Below are 19683 nucleotides of genomic sequence, written 5' to 3'. Positions count from 1 at the left end.
CTTATGTAAGATATTATTTTAAGTATATGTAGATTCTTATTTACAATTTTGCGTGAAATTTGATAACTTTAAAATAAACAGTATAAGTTACATTTTTTGGCAAAAAATTGACATGAAATCAATATTTTGACAATAGAATATATTACAAAGTATATTTGTATATTGACATGATAGGATGAAATTTTGTAAAACATTATAAATTTTAGGAATTTTTTCAATATGTATGAGTTGTTAATAATAGTACGTTTTAAACTTAAATAGTTGATACTTTGTTAAAAATATGTGTAAATTAAAACTGTTTGATCAAATATTTTCGTCAATAAATTGTAACTTACTAAAATCTAAAATTATATGATGCCAAAAATATTTACTAAAAAGTAACCATATGTAAGATTTGTAGAAAATATATAAAGGTTTTAAAAAAAATTGATATTGAAAATCAAACTCTTTAATTTATTTAATATAGCGGAAATGGGCGGGATTATTGGAGCGTAACAAATTCTAACAATTCTAACTTTTATCTTCCAATTTTCTTTGAGAGATGTGAAATTGTTAATCATGTTATATGCCATTTATATAAATGATAAAACTGCAAATTTTAGTTATTGTATCTTAGGGTGATAGTATTATGTCATTATGTGGATGTAAATAGGTAATAAGATCAATTTTTTAACTGGGTTAATCACTATTATTGCACACTATTATAGGAATATTATATCATAATTTAATTTATAAAATATTTTGTGCAATCACTTATTGAAATTGTAATATATTTAGTGCAATCAATAAATAGTGTTAATGTATTTTGTTATACTAATTGATCTTATTAGTATAAGAATATATTTTCAATTATTTATAGTGATTTACAAGATCAGAATAATATTTAGTTGATATTTGTAAGGTTGATAGAGGAATAAACTAGTCGTTAATTGCCTATCCCAAAATCAAACACTATTTTTAAAATCCTAAACCAACCTAAAACAAGTATAGGTAAGTATAGGGTCGAACCTAAAGGAGTTAGTTGGTGTTAACTTTAGCCTAAATCAAGCTATTTCGGAGATTGAAGTGAGAAAATGGTTGGTGTTATGATAGCAAAATTAGACTAATCAAGTAATTCAATAAGCTAAATGCTAGGGATATTGGTTCCACATGCTAGTTCAATAATCGTGCTTATCGATAATTTCTTCGTTTGATTCAAGCATTGCAAAGGACAAACAATAGAAGCAATCAAGAGAGTTCAAGAGCTATCTTCTAGAGGCCAAACTAGGGGTCACTATGAATGGCTAATCAAGGAAATTCACAATCAAACTCAATCAATTAAAGCAATTCTCAAATTGATGGATCATGTCATTAAGAAATGCAATGTAATCTAGATTAATCTTATAGGTTGATCATTCCTAATCTAATAAATCACATGAAAAACTATGTCAACCAATTTAATTGCAACAATTCAATCAATCAAAGATCATCAACTAGCACAAATTATCAATCAAGCATGCTTCCCCTTCTCCCTAGCAACTAATCTACTCACTAATCATGGTGTAACTCAAGAACAAATCACTAGAATTAACATTGATCATCATTCTAAATCAAAATCAAGAGAAAACAATATCAACTACAATATCCAATTCAAATCCAAGCAATACAAACAATCAAAGATGAAACTAAATCAATCAAGTAAAGAGATGAACTAGAAGAAGAAAATCTTACTAACATTAATGATTGAAAATGAAGAAATCCAAGCACAATTGATCCAATGTTGAAATACAAATCCAATACCAAGAACTTCTCTCTCTAAAACTAAGCTAATGAATATTATCTAAAAGTTGTCTTCAAAAAGGAATTACAAGTATATTTATAGGCAACGAAGAAAAACGGGATTCCCTCGCCCTCTCCAATAAACCCTGCGCCCGCGGAAAAATGGATACGGAACCCATTAAAAACTCCGCGGGCTTTCTGGGCAACACCCGTGCCCGCGACAAATGCACCCGCGCCCGCGGAAAAAGCGCAGCGAATCCCCTGCTCCCAAACGGTGATCAAAGGGCTGCGGTCTCTCTGGTACGGAGCGGGCTCTCCAAACTACCCGCGCCCGCAGGGAGCCCGCGGAGAGTTCCTGGTCGAAATCTGCTAATTTGGTGCATATGAGCCCGCGCCCGCGGCCTTCAGTACCCGCGCCCGCGGCAGACTGGCAGGGCATAATGCCCTCTCTGAGCCCTCTCCAAGCCGATTACTTCCTCCTTGCTTAGTCATATAGCCCATCTTGATCCCCTTGCAAAGACAAATCCTAGGGACCTACAAGAATAAACAACGAAGAATAAAAGGGAAAAAGAACCAAATAAAAGGAAAACACGAAGAAAACACGAAAAACACAAGGAAAGAAAGAAAGAAAGGAATTAAAGGAAAAAGGGTCAAAAATAAGATAAGAAAGCATAAAAAGGAAGATGAAATCATCCTAAAAGACTACCCTATGAGTGCCATAAATGACACTCATCAAAGGTAAGAAAAATAAGCGGGAAATTTTTTAATCACAGAGTGACATGTGTCAAGTTGTAGGTTGAGCGTCCTCTGTTTTAGTATATATATATATATATATATATATATATATATATATATATATATATATATATATATATATATATAGATGTATTTTGTTATACTAATTGATCTTATTAGTATAAGAATATATTTTCAATTATATGAATATGCATATTTATAGTGATTTACAATATCAGAATAAGATTTAGTTGATATTTTTAAGGTAAGAAAAATAAGCGGGAAATTTTTTAATCACAGAGTGACATGTGTCAAGTTGTAGGTTGAGCGTCCTCTGTTTTAGTATATATATAGATTTAGTTTAGTATAATCACTTTTTTTTATTTTTTATTTTTTTTATTAATCACATTTAGTTTAATAAAATCACTTTTTATTTTCAATAGTCACATTTAGCTTGATATAATCACGTTTTATTTCTTATAGTGACATTTGGTTTGATATATTCAGTTTTCATTTAATTTACTCCAAATGATGATCGTAATCCTTTTCGTTTACTCCAATTAGATGAAATTTCACTTCTAGCTTTGAATCGCCATTGTTGATTTTAATGAATTTCCTCCTCTCGTCTTCACCATTGTTGAAGTGTAATACAGAACATCAAAGGAGGTGAGAGAAAAAAAAATAAGAAGAGAGAAAAAATTAATAATTTGTCAAAGAGGAGAGAGAAAATGAAAAGGAAAAGATAGAAGAAAGAATGAAAGTGTGATTAAAGCTTTAAAAAAAGGGTGTAATAAATCATGTGATATTTACTTGGTCCACATTAAATTAATGTAGTCCGGGTTTATTACAGACTTTATCTTAGAAGCGCATACGTTACTCTTTTAAGAATAAAAGTTACCCTTATAAGCACATATATAAGATACTCTTTTAAGAACAAAAGTTGACCTTATATGCGCATAAATTTTAAGTTACTCTTTATACGCATAAGTTACCCTCAAAAGCGCATAAGTTACCCTTAGAAATTAGAAATTGAACTTGCACTAGGATGAACATCACCAAACTCTAAATTTTTACTCTTCTTCTTCTTCTTCTTCTTCACCATTGCTGAATTTACTAGCTAGTAAATAAGCATTACAAATTAAAAGAGGCAACAAGAAAATCAAAACACCTAAAAATCTAAAATAAAATCCACAAAAATATAAAATTCCAAAAAAAAAAAAAAGAAAAAGTAACAAACCTGAAATTAGCGAGATAAAAGTTCGGAGAAAGTAGAAAATCAAATTAAATCGCAAAAATTAAGGAAAAATAAGATGAAAATGGAAGAGAGAGAAAATAAAGTATGGAGAAGAGAGAGTAAGCACCGTATGAAGAAGAGAAAGAAAGTAAATTATGAGGAAGAGAGAGAAAAATGTTTGTCATAACTTTTACCAACCGGTAAGCACGTGTGGAAGAATTTGGTAATAAATTTCTTTCCTATTTGTTACTGCCATACACTATATTAATGTACATCGGATTTTTTTAAAAGTTTGACTTGTTGTTAAGTGGATGTTCACTATAATTACAGGACAAATACGAGTACAAAATGAAACTCTAAAGGGAAAAGTGTGTTGTCAAGCACCTAGGACAAATACCCTAGCTACAATTATGCCTCAGGACCTGTTCTCTTTAGTTTAATTTGAGTTCAGTTCAGTTTAGCTCAAATCAGTTCAATTTCTAATTTCCTTCTCTCATAAACAATTTATTTCAGTTTAGTTGAGTAATTTAGAACAGACCCTTATTGTCTTGTACAACTACGGAGTAATTCATTTGACGTCCATCCTTGATGTGGGAGATGAGCCTTGACATTGGGCTCAACTGCTCAACACAATATTGTATCATATACTGTACTCAACCATTTCTAAACAATGAAGCCCAATTTACCTACCATCGATGAAATCTCCCTCGATTTCCCCAAATTTTTAATTTTTGCTTGGGTTACAATTTCCTTGACTTGATCTGCAACAAGGTCGCTGCTATCAGCAGTTTTTTTCACCAAAATTCTCCCAAAATCGAAGGATTCTAAATTCCATCAATAACAATGAAGTAGCAACCTTTAGCTCAATTTTACTTGTAATTTTAAAGGAAAAAAAATGTCGAAACCCCAACAAAGAATCATCAAAACTCTTCTCAAATTAAACTTCAATGTAATTCACAATCAAACCCAGATTTCTTCTTCAATCGCTAAACCCTCAATTCATCATAATGTACGTATGTTTTCAACTAATTTATCAAATGGGTTTGCAAATTCAGCTGCTAAATCTTCCAAAACCCTCCTAAATCCTGGTTTTCCATCTTCAATTTCAAGACCCATTTCTTCAAATGGTGTTTTATGCCCAAAAATTGGTTATTTCAAGTCATTTTTGGGAGTTTATTGTAGGAATTACTCAGCTGCAAATGCTAAATTGAATGGAATTTCTGCAAATACATTGGGTTTTAAGAAATTGGTGTTTAACCCACTTAATATTAGGCAGTTTTCTACTAAGATTTCAGGTTTTGGGAATGCTGGTAAATTGAACAAAAATGCTGCTAAAAAAGTGGTTGAGAAGCCTTTATCGGCTATTAGCTCGACGTTTTCGCGGTATAAGAGTGTGATTGGGCTGCAAATTGAGGGGTTTTGGAAGAGGAATTTCTTGTTCATGATGGGGGCAGGAGGTGTATTTGTTTGCATTGTACTGTGGAGGATTATGTTTGGGATTGCCAATACTTTTGTTGGATTGTCTGAGGGGATGGCTAAGTATGGATTCCTTGCTCTTTCCAGTGCCATGGTTGCTTTTGCTGTAAGCCCTTTGCATATTCTGCAGTTAAATTTGAACATTATGTTTCTTGTTTCGGTTTCGTATGATTATATTGGCTTATTCTTGTTTTTGTGCTGGATTGCTTGTAGCACCTATGATAGTAATGTGTTTTGAACTTGGTTATGCAGAATTTTGCTCCATTTTGTGTGGTACCCTTTTGTGCATTATGTTCACTTTGCTCATTCCCAATGCTTTTGTTTTGCTGGATTTATTGTTCTCTTGATCTCTTCATAATCGTATCGAATTATTCCATGTATACTAGTATGTGTCTGTGATTCGCAAACAGTTCTTACTGAGGGGCTTGACTTGCTTTTAGTTATTGCTTGTTTCCGGTTTCTATTTCATCTGATTGATTGTAAAGACAAGGATCTAGCAGAATAATTAGCCTATTTTGTGGGCTTCGCAAAGGCGATTACTCAGATTAGGGAGCTGCTAGAAAATTTTATACAATGATTCGCCTTGTTCAACTATAATCTTTTCTTGAGAACATTTGCCAAATTATTTGAAGTTAGAAATAACTATTATTTTATTTGATTGATTTGCATTTCTGGAAGTTGCTCTGTATTTTACAGTAGTTAATTACTGTTGCCTCCATCATGTTACTTTGTTACACTTGTATTGAATTTTAGGAGTGTACCTGTGATTTTCCGTTGAGTCTCTTGAGGGTGACTAAGCCTTCATCTGAATTAGATGCAGTTGCTGGTGATTGTTTGTTTAGTTCCTTCACCAGAAGTTTGTATACTAACAGTGAATTTATTGACTCTTGCTTGAGTATTTATTGTCCTGGGTCCAGTATTCTTGAAAGATAGGGTGGTTTGGATTCTGAACAATGTACTTTATGAGCTCTCAGATACCTCTTTACAATTAACAATTGCACTTGAAGATTGTAGCTTCTTTGATCAATATCCCTACTTATGGGTCGCGAGATTCACAAGACTCGTGACAATCTACTAGAGGGGCGCTGCTAGGCTATGTACTTCTAGACCTCCCTAAACCTTGCAGCTGTAGGATTGCATCGGGCTTTTTGTATTAAACTCAGAACATGATTGGGAACAGCAAGCTGATAGGATATCTTACGTTTTAAGTGATGTTAAAACTAAAAATATGTTGTGCTGTCAGGTTGTCTGTATGATGAATAGAAAAAAGATAGTGGTTTGAAGATTTGATTCTAATTGTGCGTTTATCATATTTTGTTGATCAAACTTTCTTTTGCTGGAAAAGAATATGGCACAAAGGTGTAATAGACCAGATTTCTGACTCCAAGATTAACACAAAGAACAGTAATTTTAAGGCTTAAAGCTTGAGTAATTAATTGCTAATGATTTTGGAATACAAACTAGGAAAGATAACTATAGCTTTAGGCTAGCTTGAGGCTACTACTCTCATGAAGAACTCACTGAACTCACTTAATTTCTGGATAATTCAACTACTAAGCTTAAATAGCTAAACCAACCTAAGACATTGCTACTGCTTGTTGCTTGCTTTCCCTAACTTCTCCTTAATGGGTTTTGTCACTTTGCTCTTTGTTGCTTGTTGACTCAAGTTTCCCTTTTCTTTGCTTCTGCTGTCCCCTTTTCATCGGTTGCCGCTTCTTGACTGTTGACCTTCATATGGTGATCCATCACAAAAGGTTAGATGTTAGTTTATGGGTTCACCATAAATAATTGGTCACTCGTGAAAATGGTTTTGCTGTTCAACTAGCTTCCCTTTTCATAAAGTATGTTCATATTGGGTCTTAGATCTTCACATTACTGGTTTGTTGTTATGATGCCATTCACGTTACTGTAAAATTCTTTCCACCTATCTTTTTGTCAGAATATAGATAATAAAATAGACCTAGACTAAATATATCATATAGCTTAAACGCGTACATGCATTTACTTCGGATACCTTAGGGCTCCATCTCCCTTGTTTAATTCTTATCAAAGAAGTGGTATGAAGATATTCAGACCACACGATTTCTGACAAACTAGCTGTCAATTGCTAACCAAAAACTGCTGAAAAGCCTACTCCGTGTCCTAATTCTTCAACTGATAGTATTTAAGATTTTGTCACTATAAAAATCCTTAATTTTTCAAATGTGTTCTCTTCCTCCCTAGTATTCTATTATGAGGATAACAGTTGTGATTTGGATGAAGCTATAAATTGATATAAATGAGAAGTTTTTGAATGTGAACAAGACAAGTTGAAGCTCCTGACCTTGTGAATTTCAACCCAGTCTCTCATTTTTATGGGAGAGGGGGCAGGGCGTTCTAAATGATGATTTTTTTGTTAAAAAGCTTTTCTCTAAAATAAGCTCTATTTGTCTTTGGAATGCGTTAGACATGAGAAAGTACTTAGTTTCTTCAGGTTCAGAATTCTTCTGTCCGTGTCCAATTTTTTGTTGTTTCCTTCTTATAACCATATGTGATGAGCTGAAACTTATAGTATATAGGCCATAAACCATGGAAAAACCTAATTTGAGCCTTTTCAAGTAGATTTTATATGCTATATGATGGAAGGAATCTATGGGACAGATTCTATCTAGTGGCTTGCTAAAGGTGTGGTTTCTCTTGATTTTGGAAGCCATTGAAAGCAAAAAAAGTCAATTGATGGATTGAGCGTTCAACTTCAGAATTCAGATTGTTATTCTGGAGATATAAATGAGTCCAAGGTTAATGTAAGCTTAATTTGAAGTAGAGACATGTTATCAAACTCTCAAAATGGTTAATAAGGCTAGATTTTAATAGTTGTCTTCAGGTCGATTGCATCATAGGTTTGTGCTGTGGTTGGCCAGTTTTTCAGTTCAATATCTCATTTATAATGAGGTATGCTCTATAGAATCAATATCATGCCTTTGTTTCTTAGCTCTGGTGTAACAATAGTTTATAGGGTTCCTGTTCAGCTTAATTTTGCCTTCTGGCTACTTATATAGAAGAGTTGGTTGTAGTGGTCTTTGTAAGGACATTATGTTATGTATAGATCCCTTTGTTTATGACGTAAATTTCTACTCAGTTCTTGAGCATTTTTATTGGTTTGCTTTATGGGGTATATTGTGGCTAAGAATAGGTTGAGCCCGGTTTAGGAATTCCAACCTAGCTCCTTTTTGAATATAAGAGTGGAATTATGATCCTTAACATTTAGAGACTTTAGGTTCTGCTGAATGCTTCTGTATTGTTACATTTTAGTTATTTTTGTCAGTGAACACTAATTTATACTTCGTATGCAATTAGATTTGGCTACCTTATCCTAATTTGATTGACTTTTATTTATCTATATTGGTGGCTGTTTGTGTAACATCTTGATTGGGAAACTAAAGGAGAAGAATAGTACTTCCTATTGCTACTTATCTTCATCGCCAATGAGTGGTTCGGTGAGCTTATACTGACCAGTGATCACCTTATCCTAAGAGCTAACATAAAACTGTATAATGACTTGTATCTATGTTGACTCATACTTTAGTATTTACTAGTGGCTATGTTGTTGGACTGTCCAACGACTAGATTTTTCCTGTTGAGTACTTTGGACTAGATAATTTCTTTGGTACCATTTGTCAGCTGTTTAGAGTATGTTGCTGCTATTTAATCCTTGGAAAACAGCTCTGCTTAGAACATGGAACACTCCAAAAAGGATAATATGGGAATAGGGAAATGTGGTTTGGCAGGGTCACTTATTTTATGGAATGCAGAGCCGTAAGTCTAATAATTTTGTAATTAATTATTTATCCAAAAATTAACTTCACTTTTTCCTTTATTTTTCCAATATAACTTCATATCTTTTTTTCTATCTTTTCCAACACCTTCTAACGTGTTTTTTCTCTCTTTACCCACTTTAAATATCTTTATTCTATGTTCACTTTTTTTATTCTCCTTGTTGATCCCAAATGTAAAGATCATTTTGGGATGAAGTATTAAGCAGTTAAGCTCGTATTGTTGTTTAGGAAAATAGTTCATCTTACCTGACAGTAGAGTATAAACAAGGTTATCGAAACTTGTTATAACATAATTGAATGTTTATCCCTTGTCTTCTCATGAGACTATTGAGATGGTTTGTAAGCTATAAAATTTGCTGTATGTGCTCTTGCTCCTGATTAGGATAGTGTTTTAATAATCGGATTGATGATTCAATCTGGAATTCACTCACTGATAACTGAGTTCTGACAACCTTCTTTTTTTCCTTCCGTATACCACAGTTAGATCTTGCATCTGTATTTTCCTCGCTTTTGTCTTCTTTAAAAGTATTTGTTGATTATTGAACATAAGCAGTCTTCTCTCCTACTTGGCTTTGTTTGCTGGCATTATCATTTCAATTTTGCGGGTGGGAGGGTTTGAGGAGAATTATATTCTGGAATAGTAGATCAGTAGATTGTCACTTGTGTTAATTTAGTAACCTCCCAAGAAATCAAAGGTGTTGTTAACATGTGTTGTGTAGCTAAAGCTACATTGCCTTGTCACCCTTGGCACACTCCTGCCTAAACTGATTAATTTTTTACCCCTTATATATCTTCATTTTATTTCCTTTAGGGCCTTTATCTCCGTTCAAGGTATAATATCAACCCAGATAAAGTTTATAGGATGGCCATGAAGGAGCTCAATACATCTGCAAGCATTCTTGAAGTTTTGGGTGCCCCTCTTGCTGGAACTGACTTGAGAGCATATGTGATGTCAGGAGGAGGGCTTACAATGTCCAAACTCAAACCCAGGCTGAGGAGCAAGCGTTGTTTTCTTATCTTCCCTATACGGGGCTCTGAAAGGAAAGGGTTAGTGAGTGTTCAGGTCAAGAAGAAAGAAGGCAAGGTTTGTTTCTATTGTCTATGCTAGCTATGTACTCTTCACTTAATTCTAGAGGTTAGAAATATGCTTATCATAGTTGCTTGTTCATTCAGTTACGCTTAGTCATTGTCATACACAAACACAGAATAGAAATCTAAAGACGTTAGTACATAACAAACTCTGGTTTGTCAGTGTTCCCTGCTAAATGATTATGAAATAGGTTGTTTTTTTATGTATTGCATGCATAGTATGTGTACTACAAACTGGCTGCTCTGGGATTATCGTTAGCGTGTGTATTTTACTTGATGATTGCCTGCCTGCTTCAAATTCCTGAAGCCGGTAGCCTGCTTTTGTCTTGAAGATTTGAGTGTTAATCAGTGTATTTTGTATGGTTGGAGTTCGGAACAATTTAGTTTCCTCTTTTAGGTATGTGAAGTCTACATTGCAACTTCTTATTAGCTTCAGACCCATAAATTTTTTAAGTTTATCAATTACCATTGTGCTTTCTTGAAACTACTTTCAAGAGTAAGACCCTATTTGTTCATGCTTGTAGTTCTTTTAATTATAGCTATAATGCTGCATTTTGCTGCGAGGAAGATACTCAATTTGCAAACTTTTTCCTTAGATTACTTTTATTTTCTTAAATAACTTGTTTTTTATTCTATATATCTGTATGAGATATGGGTTTTAGCAAAATGAGGTTGAGGAGTGTTGAGCGATGTAAATCAATATGCAGTCTTATGGGGATATGGAAGTCATAACCCCTTGATGAAAATATTTTATTTCGGAAGTATTCTTGCTGCTTGATTCATATAAGTAAATCACAGCAAGAGAATCATCCGTTGTGGATTTGCGGGGTTCAATTTTAATAAAAATAATAGAAACAGTGGTAGAAGGCCGTCCTTTAATTCTGATGGAGGTTAAAGGGAAGATTCATTTGTATAAACTATAAAGTATCTGTTTTACGATGTTTTAGTGGAACATTTTCATGTATTCTCTTTATCAACACCTTTGATCAATGCTTCTAATTACGTTCTTCTATTACTTTCATCCATGATTGACCCAGTCAGCTGTGATTCAAATATACTATTTCGGTTGGTATGAGCCAAAAGATATTTACTTGTTAAGACTAGAGTTTTTTTTGGTGGAATCTAAGCTGATGACTAAAAAGTGGGACTTGTATTCATTTGGCAGTATAATGTGAAATTACTAGCTGTGGACATTCCAATGGCATCAGGACCCGATCAGCGATTATTCTTGATTGGGGATGAAGAAGAGTACAGAATTGGCGGAGGACTGATTGGAGAGCTAAGAGATCCTGTAGTTAGAGCAATGGCTGCATCCAAAGAGTTGGAAGAGAGAGACGACATTGAGGCAGAAGAAGATGAAGAAAGAGAACTACAGGAGGCAGAGAGGAAGCACCAGGAACAGGTAGAGAAGCTTGAAAGAGATAGAACCCGGTGAATGTCAATCATACAATAGTTCTTCACTCCTATATTCAAAGGTTTCCTTTGCGTTTTTCGCTTTTTTAGGAGGATTCCCAAGTTGTTCAACATGGTTGTCCCTTCCACTAGTGCATAACTGAGTTGGGGAATGATTTCATGGCTTTTTTGGTTTGTAAGGAAGACCCTTTTTTAGCAGCCATAAAACTCAGGTGTATACAACTGAGACAAAATAGGTGGGGTTGAATTGTAGCCTTTCACCTACTTGCTTGAATGGAGCACATAAATTTGGATTTTTGATATGCTCCTTCATTAAAGTTAAGAAATAAACAATTTTTTACATTTTTGTTCAACATCTCACAAAGATATGATGTGTTTTTTCTAAAAAAATCCACTGCGATAATTGTATCAATACCTCTTCTTGTTCGATCAAACTGGGTTACGATAACTTTAAAATCATTTACAACTTATCATTACTTTCTTATTAATTAACAAACACGTGAAAGTAAGTTTTGATTTTACGGAGTAGTAGGGGAATTTGATTTTGTCATTTCATTGTTTCAACATTTCTCATACATAATGAAAAATTACACAAATACATAATACAATCGTATAATATCAGAAATATGTACTAATCAATTTGAAAGGATTCTATGACAATAAACTAATCATTATTATGTTCTCTAATTAATCAAGAAATATCAGAAATATGTTTTTAAATGTAGTGGTAAGGGATTTTGAATTTTTGATATTGTTCTTTTGGAAACAGGGGATTATGATATTGCTATTTCAATATTTTTCACACATTATGAAATTTTACTCAACACAAAAAAGGAAAAAAAAAATTATAAAACTTTACGAGTGTATCAAAACTATTTAAGAACATACTCAAGAGTAATTCTTTTATTACAGTGGATTATTATAATTTCGTTTAAATTTATACTTCCTATTAAGTGTGTCGATTATTACGAAACGGATAGAGTGAGTAAACATGGGCTGCGGGAGTAAAAGCAAAACGGAAAAGTAAAAAAGGGAGTTAAAAAGATTAGCCGCTTCGCGAAGGGTCCTTTTCTGCAACAACAAGTTTCCTCTCCATTTATAACTTCCCACATTCCCCATTTTCCCTCACTCACTTCCATTTTTAACCTTCTTCTTCATCCTCCATTTTCTCTCTCCTCAAACCTTCATCTTCCTTCATCAATGGCGGCCGTTGAACCCCCACCACCACCCACCCCAACACCCGAACCCAACATGAACCTTCGCGAAGACCACCCCAACCCCACCCCTCTCTACACTCGCATCCGTCTCGCCACCCCTTCCGACATCCCTTTCATCCACAAACTCATCCATCAAATGGCCGTCTTCGAGAAACTCACCCACCTCTTCCAAGCCACTGAATCTTCTCTCTCCTCCACCCTCTTCAACTCCCCTCCTTTCCAATCCTTCACCGTCTTCCTTCTCGAAGTTTCCTCCACCCCTCTCTCTCTTCACCACTCTCCTACTCTCTCTCTCTTCCAACCCATTCACAAAACCCTCCAAATCCCACCTTCTAACTCCATCTCTGACTCTGAAGAGCTTCTGTTTCGCACTGATGAAGGCGCTACCATTGCTGGGTTCGTCCTCTTCTTCCCCAACTACTCCTCGTTTCTTGCGAAACCCGGGTTTTACATCGAGGATGTGTTCGTCAGAGAGTGTTACAGAAGAAGGGGTTTGGGTGGGTTTTTGATGAGGGCTGTTGCGAATCAAGCGGTCAAGTTAGGGTATGGAAGAGTTGAGTGGTGTGTTCTTGATTGGAATGTTAATGCGATTAACTTTTACAAGAAGATTGGTGCTGATGTTATGCAGGAATGGCGGATTTGTCGACTTACTGGCGATTCTCTACTTTCTTATGGTCAGCCTAATTACTGATGATGATAATAATAATGATCATAGTAATGATTTAATTTTATGCTATATTATGGAAGTATATGCTAATCATAGTTCAATGTTGATCGGATTTCATAATTGCAAACTTTTTGATTTGATTTGGGTTGTAATTTGATGTATCTGTTCTAACTCAATCAGGTTGGAAAAGTTGTAATTTTGTGAGATTGAATTGAATTTTTTAATTTTGGGTTTTTGCTGAATGATTTTGCATTTATTGCTTGCTAGTATTTTGATGTGTTACATATCAATTGTGATTTGATGTTTGTTTCATGGTGTATTTATTTTTGTTCAATTGGATTTGATTGTGGTGGTTGATTAGGTTTTGTTGTTCTTATATGGCTAATAGTATGATAGGAGTATAGATTTTTTTTTTTTGAAGGGATTAAGGTTTTGTACCTAGGATTGTACCTTGCTCAAGCAGGGTTTTGTTTTTTGTATCTAAGGTGTAATGCAGATGTTTGTGTGAAAAAATTATGATGGTGTGAAGTATTGAGAGTAGTGGCTGTGGTGGGAGTGTAATCAGTTCAAGCATTTGTGTGAGGCGATTAAATTTCGTTGTTCCCCGTGTCTTTGGTAAAATGTGAGGCGAGTAGGCGACTATGTCGTGGCTGTGGTGTGTGCAACAATAATTGTGTTGTGCGAAGGGTGGGTTGGATTTGAGGTTTATAAAGAGTGAACTATGTTTACAGGGCTTTGCTGTAATGATGTGTATTAGTAGGGGAAGATGTAGCAGCTTAAGATTACTGGCAAATTTATTATCAATATTTCTTAATGGAAGTAGTAGATGTTATACAGACTCATCTATCAGATTCAGGTTCGGGTATATATTCTGGTGCCACCGTGCCAGATTTGGTTAGGAAAACTTTGTATGTTTATGGCTTGGAGTAGTGTGTTCAAAGTCCGTCCATACCCACATTGGACTTTCGAATTTCTTGCTCAGGAAATTAGGTGAGTTATGCTGTTATTATAGAGTCTTGAGTGAAATGATTTTCTGCCTAGATGGTGACTGAATCCTTGAGTCATTTGAATGAAGGGGCTGGTAATTGCCTGGTACTAATTTTTAGTGAGACAAACACTGCTACTTTAACTTCTGAGTTTCCGACTCCAATCTTTATTAGAGGCAGCGTGCATTGTAGGCATGCTTACAGCATTTATAAGGATTGTTCATTGTTGATTAGAATAGCTCTGATCCCTCATCAGTATCCTATATTTTGAGTCATTAAGTAGTAGTTGATGTCTGGTTGCTCTTATTGACTGAGAGGTAAGAGATTGGCTTGATGATCTTGAATTTAGTCACATACCATTTTGCCGAGGCCATTATAATGGATTCCCACCATGAGCAGGGGATGTTATACGCCAGTATAGCGTGGGTTTCTATTTTGCAGTTGCCTCTTAGAATAGTTCACCTCCTAGTGGGTATACTTGAATGAAACAAGTTCAAGTATTTGTCTATGATCTCATTCATTCATTAAATATCTTTGTGCCCTGTTTTCGGAAAGTTTAGGGAAACTATGTTGCGTGCTTTAATTAGTGCGTTGTTAAGAGCTTATATAGAATATGAAGCATTTAAAGAGTAGGTTGTGTAGAGTGTTGACAATGAGAGAGCTTTAATGTGATTTGGTTTTGGTAGTTCTAGTCTTACAGATAAGATAAGATGATTAGTTGGATACTATTGAAGCTACGCGTTAGAATTGGGTTTCATATTCAAGTGTAAATACTTGGTTCGTTTATGAAGTTTTGCATGATTTCATCCGGATCGGAGTGTTCTGAGTTCGTATTGATGACGGAGTTGTTAAGATCTGACTCGGGAGCTTGGGTTGGATACAAGAGTCAAAGTATGGAGTAGGATTCATCAATAAGTTAATACAATTATATGCTTAGACTCTTAGGGTGAGTCACCTCTCATTTTATCTGTATATGTTGGGAGGCAGGTGATTGTCAGTTATAGCTAAGTAAGTTTATCAATTATAATGGGAATCTGTATGTGAAGTAACTGTGAAGTAAAGCAGCTTATTCATTAGCGTGATTGAATCTGTTTATATTTTATAACCTTTTTCTTAGCCTCAGCAATAGTTTGTTTTGTTCATTTTTATAATGTATGAAGCATTACAGTGAGTGAGCGAGTGATTGGGCCTTTACCCCAATCCATGGTGCATAGGAAGTAGACACCTTAGGGCTTGTTTGACATTGTTTTTTGTTTTCAGTTTTTTTTGAAAACAAAAAACCAAAAACAAGAAACAAGAAAAAGGTGTTTTCACTTTTCAGTTGTCAGTTTTCAAAATTAGCATGATTTTAATAAGTTTGACTAATTTTTTATTCATTATATGACGTATATCATACACTTTTAAAATACAAAAAACCAAAAAATTGAAAACCACAACAATGCCAAACGAACTCTTAATTTTCTGTATTGGGTTTTTATCGATTCATTTCCTAGGCGCCGTTTGGGCGAATGGGTTGGAAGTAGCTGCAATCCTCTGTCGCTTTCTGTGTTGTACAGAGTTGATAGCATCTTCTATCCGGACTTGTTTAGTGATTCAATTAAGGGTGCCTAGTAGGGAGCTTCAATGAAGCTCCTCTTGGTTATTGAGACATTTTCATTAGTACGATTGTACGAAAAACATGATGCTTGTGGTTTTGAAAGTAAAAATGGCATATCAGATCCTTGGAGCGTTGGAGTTACAGACTGATATTTGTTGGCTTACCAATTACCATTTTGCAACTTTCTCTTTGATTTTACTTTTTAGGCCATGGGAATAGGAAAAATTTTATTAAGTTGAAGAAGTTTGGGCTTCATTTGATAAGTAGAAGAAATTGGGCTTTGAATGGGTTTGTAGGTCCAAAGTGGCGTCAACATTTAAGCCCGTTTTCATAAAGATTTATACAGTCTGCATGTAAAATTTGGGCTTCAAATGGATCAAGGTCCATTATTCTTATAAACTAATTGCTACTAACATGTAGTTAATATCATCATTTTGAGAGGAGTGAGGACTGAGGAGTGGAGTGATGGTTAATCACTCCATCTCCCCTAAGAGTGACCTGGCTGGCATCGACTCCTCATCCCCACTTCTGTGAATCTGTGATAGAGGAGGGGGATCTCCTGGATCTTACCGTTGGAAAAAAAAACATCATTTGGAAACGTTAGAAAATGAGACTATTGAAGTTACGTGATTACTGAGCTATAAGAAGGTGATGTGTCACATAAAAAGGGCATGTTTTCTTTAGATTATTTTCAGTTCAGTTCAGTTTAATTCATAATTTCCTTCTCTCATAAAAAATTCAATTCAGCTTCAATAAGTTTAGTTCAGTCAGTACAGGCCCTAAGAATATGCGGTGTAAGGAGCATATATAAAATATCTTCAAGATTTATTTAGAAATTGTATAATTAAATATTTAAACTAGTATTTAGGAGGTTATCATAAAGACGTGTTAGTTTGGCAGAAGGAATTGTAATTCATCTTTAAGATGAGGCTACTCATGGGTTGAACTGAAACCTTTGCACATTGGATATAAAGCTAAAATTGTATCACTTTAAGGTGATTTTAAGCAACTAAATCCATATTTGTAGGAGTATATCTTACATTAAAGAACGAAATTTGGTTTATCTCGAGTTCTACTTAAACTTTGTCTTGTGTGAATTTGGAGGAATAAAGCTCAAAACAACAAGGAACGTCCAAACTCATGCAACTATGCATTTATGGTGAAATAGATTGTGATAAAATGTTGTCCTATTAATGTTGTTTTATCAAGGATGGTGACACTAGACATTTTGGGAAGCTAGCATGCACGACTTACTTGGATTGTGCGGAGAAAAGGAAGTAGCATGCGACAGGGAGGTTTTCTAGTCCCTATCAATACTAGCATGTCAACTTAAGTATCCACAATCAAGGTTTGCGTTATTGGGTGATATGTGTTGTGTCACTTTGCCATGATCTACAAAACTTTCTCGTCTATACGTTTAAAAATACATACGATAAAGATAAATTGCTTCATTTCCTCCATTGCCACATTTTGTGTGACTAGTTGCCCTAATTCAAGAGATCTCTATCAATACAACCTTAATGTAAGGCGCCTCAATATGAGGCTTAATGTAAATTAAGTCGAACCTGATACTTAATTGCTTAGCCCATGAGCTATAAACCTTAGTGCCTAGAAGGAAGTAAATGGATTTTATGGTGCATCTAGAGGTTCACGCTGCTTTACACTCGCATGAAATATTAATCACCGTGGTACTTATCTGTTGGTTACGCTTGGAATCTTTTTATGAGAGAAAAATGATCAAAACATGACCAATAAAAAGGAACAAAAGGAGTACTACGTAAGAAAATTGAGAAGTCAAAATATTGAGAAATATAACAAGATTCCACATGATTGTACTAATATTTCAACGACATTATATGATAATGTACTTCCTCCGTTATTTTATTATTGCACCACTTGCCTTTTTAGGAAGTTTCACAAATATTGCGCCATTTCCTCTTTAAGAAAAAAATTATTTGTGTTCACACTAAAAATACCCAACATACCCTTGCTTTTTCACACTTACTTCTTAGTTTATCAATATGTCACATGGGCAATTTTGTATTTTTATCTTTCTCTCTCTTATTTTTTTCCACTACCAAAATATTTGTACCCAATTCCTATAGTGCAATAATAAAAAAACGGAGAAAGTATATACTACGTATTAATATATGTAGAACGATTAATCCGTAGTAGAAGAAGTACTCAAGTATCAAGTATGTACATGATTTGAAATGAGGAATCGGTCAAAACTCGAAACTAAACATGTTAGTTTGTCGAGTGGTAAAACATATATACATACACTGATTGAAAATTGAAACCCTTTTAGCGTTTATTAAAACAAAGCTCAATGTTGTGTTGACTTGTTGCCAAATTGCCATGACGTTCAATTCAAGCCACATGGTCACCAACACAAACAATTCAATAATCATAGTGATGATATGATAGTCAGACAGAAATTCAAATCCATCATAATTACTTCTTTTATTAATTTTTTTTTAGTCTCATTACATCTAAATCTAAAGGCCAGGTAAGGTATAATGATCATACTAATGCTAAAAGATTCAAATTTGTGATCATTTTAATCATAGAATCTAGAATTTTTTAATATGTTAGGATTTTTCGAGTATGATGTACAAATGCCCATAAACCATTAGCTGCTTGTAAGATTTAAAATTTAGTCTGATTATACCAAAGTTGTTCGATTTTTTATTTTTGGAAGGTAATTAAGATTCGAGGTAAACATTAGGAATGTCTTCTTTTTACAAGACCGCGCCCTAATCCTAGAGTAACAAGAAATTAAATACTAAATAGCACTTCAATAATAGTGTGAAAGTGATCGCTCATTTTGAAACACTTAACAACAAATAAAACCTATATTAGTGTGTTTTGTTGTGCTAGACTGAGCTGTATCGTGCCCTATCGTACCCTTGCTTTTCTAAATAAAAGTGACTTAAAGTCTTAAACGCGCGACCTATGACCTAATAATAATGGTTAATGATTTAATATCCCCATAACATTCGTATTCGAGACGGTGAGGAAGTCTTTAATTAATGTATGGAAGTCGAGATCATGTTCCGCTAGTGAGCCCTGAGTGGTGACGTAGGATGAACTGTGAAAATGTGATTCCATCTCACAGTCAATTATTATTAGTCAAAGGAAGAGACAATTGATAGCGTAACTTCAACGGCAAATTATCCTTATTACGCTTCCTTAAGTTTTTACTACTGGACTACCTCCAAGAAATATTCTTTACTAAGGTTGCACACTTGTACTCCGTATTATAATGGTAAGATCCTGTTACGTAGTATATTGGATTTCAATGCTTTATTTATTTATTGTTAGTTGTTACAATGATTTCAATGCTTTACTTATTTATTTTTACAATTGATAAAGTTTGTTCGTATACCAGGTAAATGTCATTCTCATTCTATTTGAATTATTCTTAGAAATCACATCTTTGTATTCCACATAAGTAACAGGTACTTGGCTAAAGGTCTGTTATGATATACTGAATTGACCTGAACTGAACTTATTAGATCTGAACTAAACTGAGTTGAACTGAATTGTTTATGAAAGAAGGAAAGTAAGAACTGAGTTGAATTGAATTGTTTATGAGAGAAGAAAATTAGGAATTAAACTGATTGAAACTTAACTGAAATGATATTAAGCTAAAGAAAATAGGCTCTGAATGATAAGATTATCAATCCTCAATAA

At 34.3% G+C, this 19683-nt stretch overlaps 2 protein-coding genes across 2 annotated transcripts; both read left to right on the top strand.

Annotated features, from left to right (window-relative positions):
* The first annotated feature begins 4391 nt into the window (after positions 1 to 4391).
* LOC110717838 lies at positions 4392 to 11860 on the top strand. The gene is made up of 3 exons (XM_021896625.1): positions 4392 to 5309; positions 9830 to 10102; positions 11273 to 11860. Exons 1-3 carry the CDS (start codon positions 4623 to 4625, stop codon positions 11540 to 11542), a joined length of 1230 nt encoding a protein of 409 aa, XP_021752317.1. The 5' UTR covers positions 4392 to 4622; the 3' UTR covers positions 11543 to 11860.
* A 736-nt stretch (positions 11861 to 12596) lies between these two features.
* On the top strand, positions 12597 to 13646 carry LOC110717828 (probable acetyltransferase NATA1-like). The gene has a single exon (XM_021896616.1). The coding sequence runs from the start codon at positions 12721 to 12723 to the stop codon at positions 13426 to 13428; it is 708 nt and encodes a 235-aa protein (XP_021752308.1). The 5' UTR covers positions 12597 to 12720; the 3' UTR covers positions 13429 to 13646.
* Positions 13647 to 19683: the final 6037 nt, after the last annotated feature.

The sequence above is a fragment of the Chenopodium quinoa genome, unplaced genomic scaffold (genome assembly GCF_001683475.1).
Source record: "Chenopodium quinoa cultivar QQ74 unplaced genomic scaffold, ASM168347v1, whole genome shotgun sequence".
Classification (NCBI taxonomy): Eukaryota; Viridiplantae; Streptophyta; class Magnoliopsida; order Caryophyllales; family Amaranthaceae; genus Chenopodium; species Chenopodium quinoa.
Note: the sequence above shows the minus strand (reverse complement) of the source record. Positions and strands in the feature narration are given on the sequence as shown.

Excerpts from the sequence above, each read along its gene's own strand:
- LOC110717838 (XM_021896625.1), top strand. The coding sequence starts at position 4,623 with ATGTCGAAACCCCAACAAAGAATCATCAAAACTCTTCTCAAATTAAAC. Across the intron at positions 5,310-9,829 it reads GTGCCATGGTTGCTTTTGCT|GGCCTTTATCTCCGTTCAAG; the intron begins GTAAGCCCTTTG and ends TATTTCCTTTAG. Across the intron at positions 10,103-11,272 it reads TCAAGAAGAAAGAAGGCAAG|TATAATGTGAAATTACTAGC; the intron begins GTTTGTTTCTAT and ends TTCATTTGGCAG.
- LOC110717828 (XM_021896616.1), top strand. The coding sequence starts at position 12,721 with ATGGCGGCCGTTGAACCCCCACCACCACCCACCCCAACACCCGAACCC.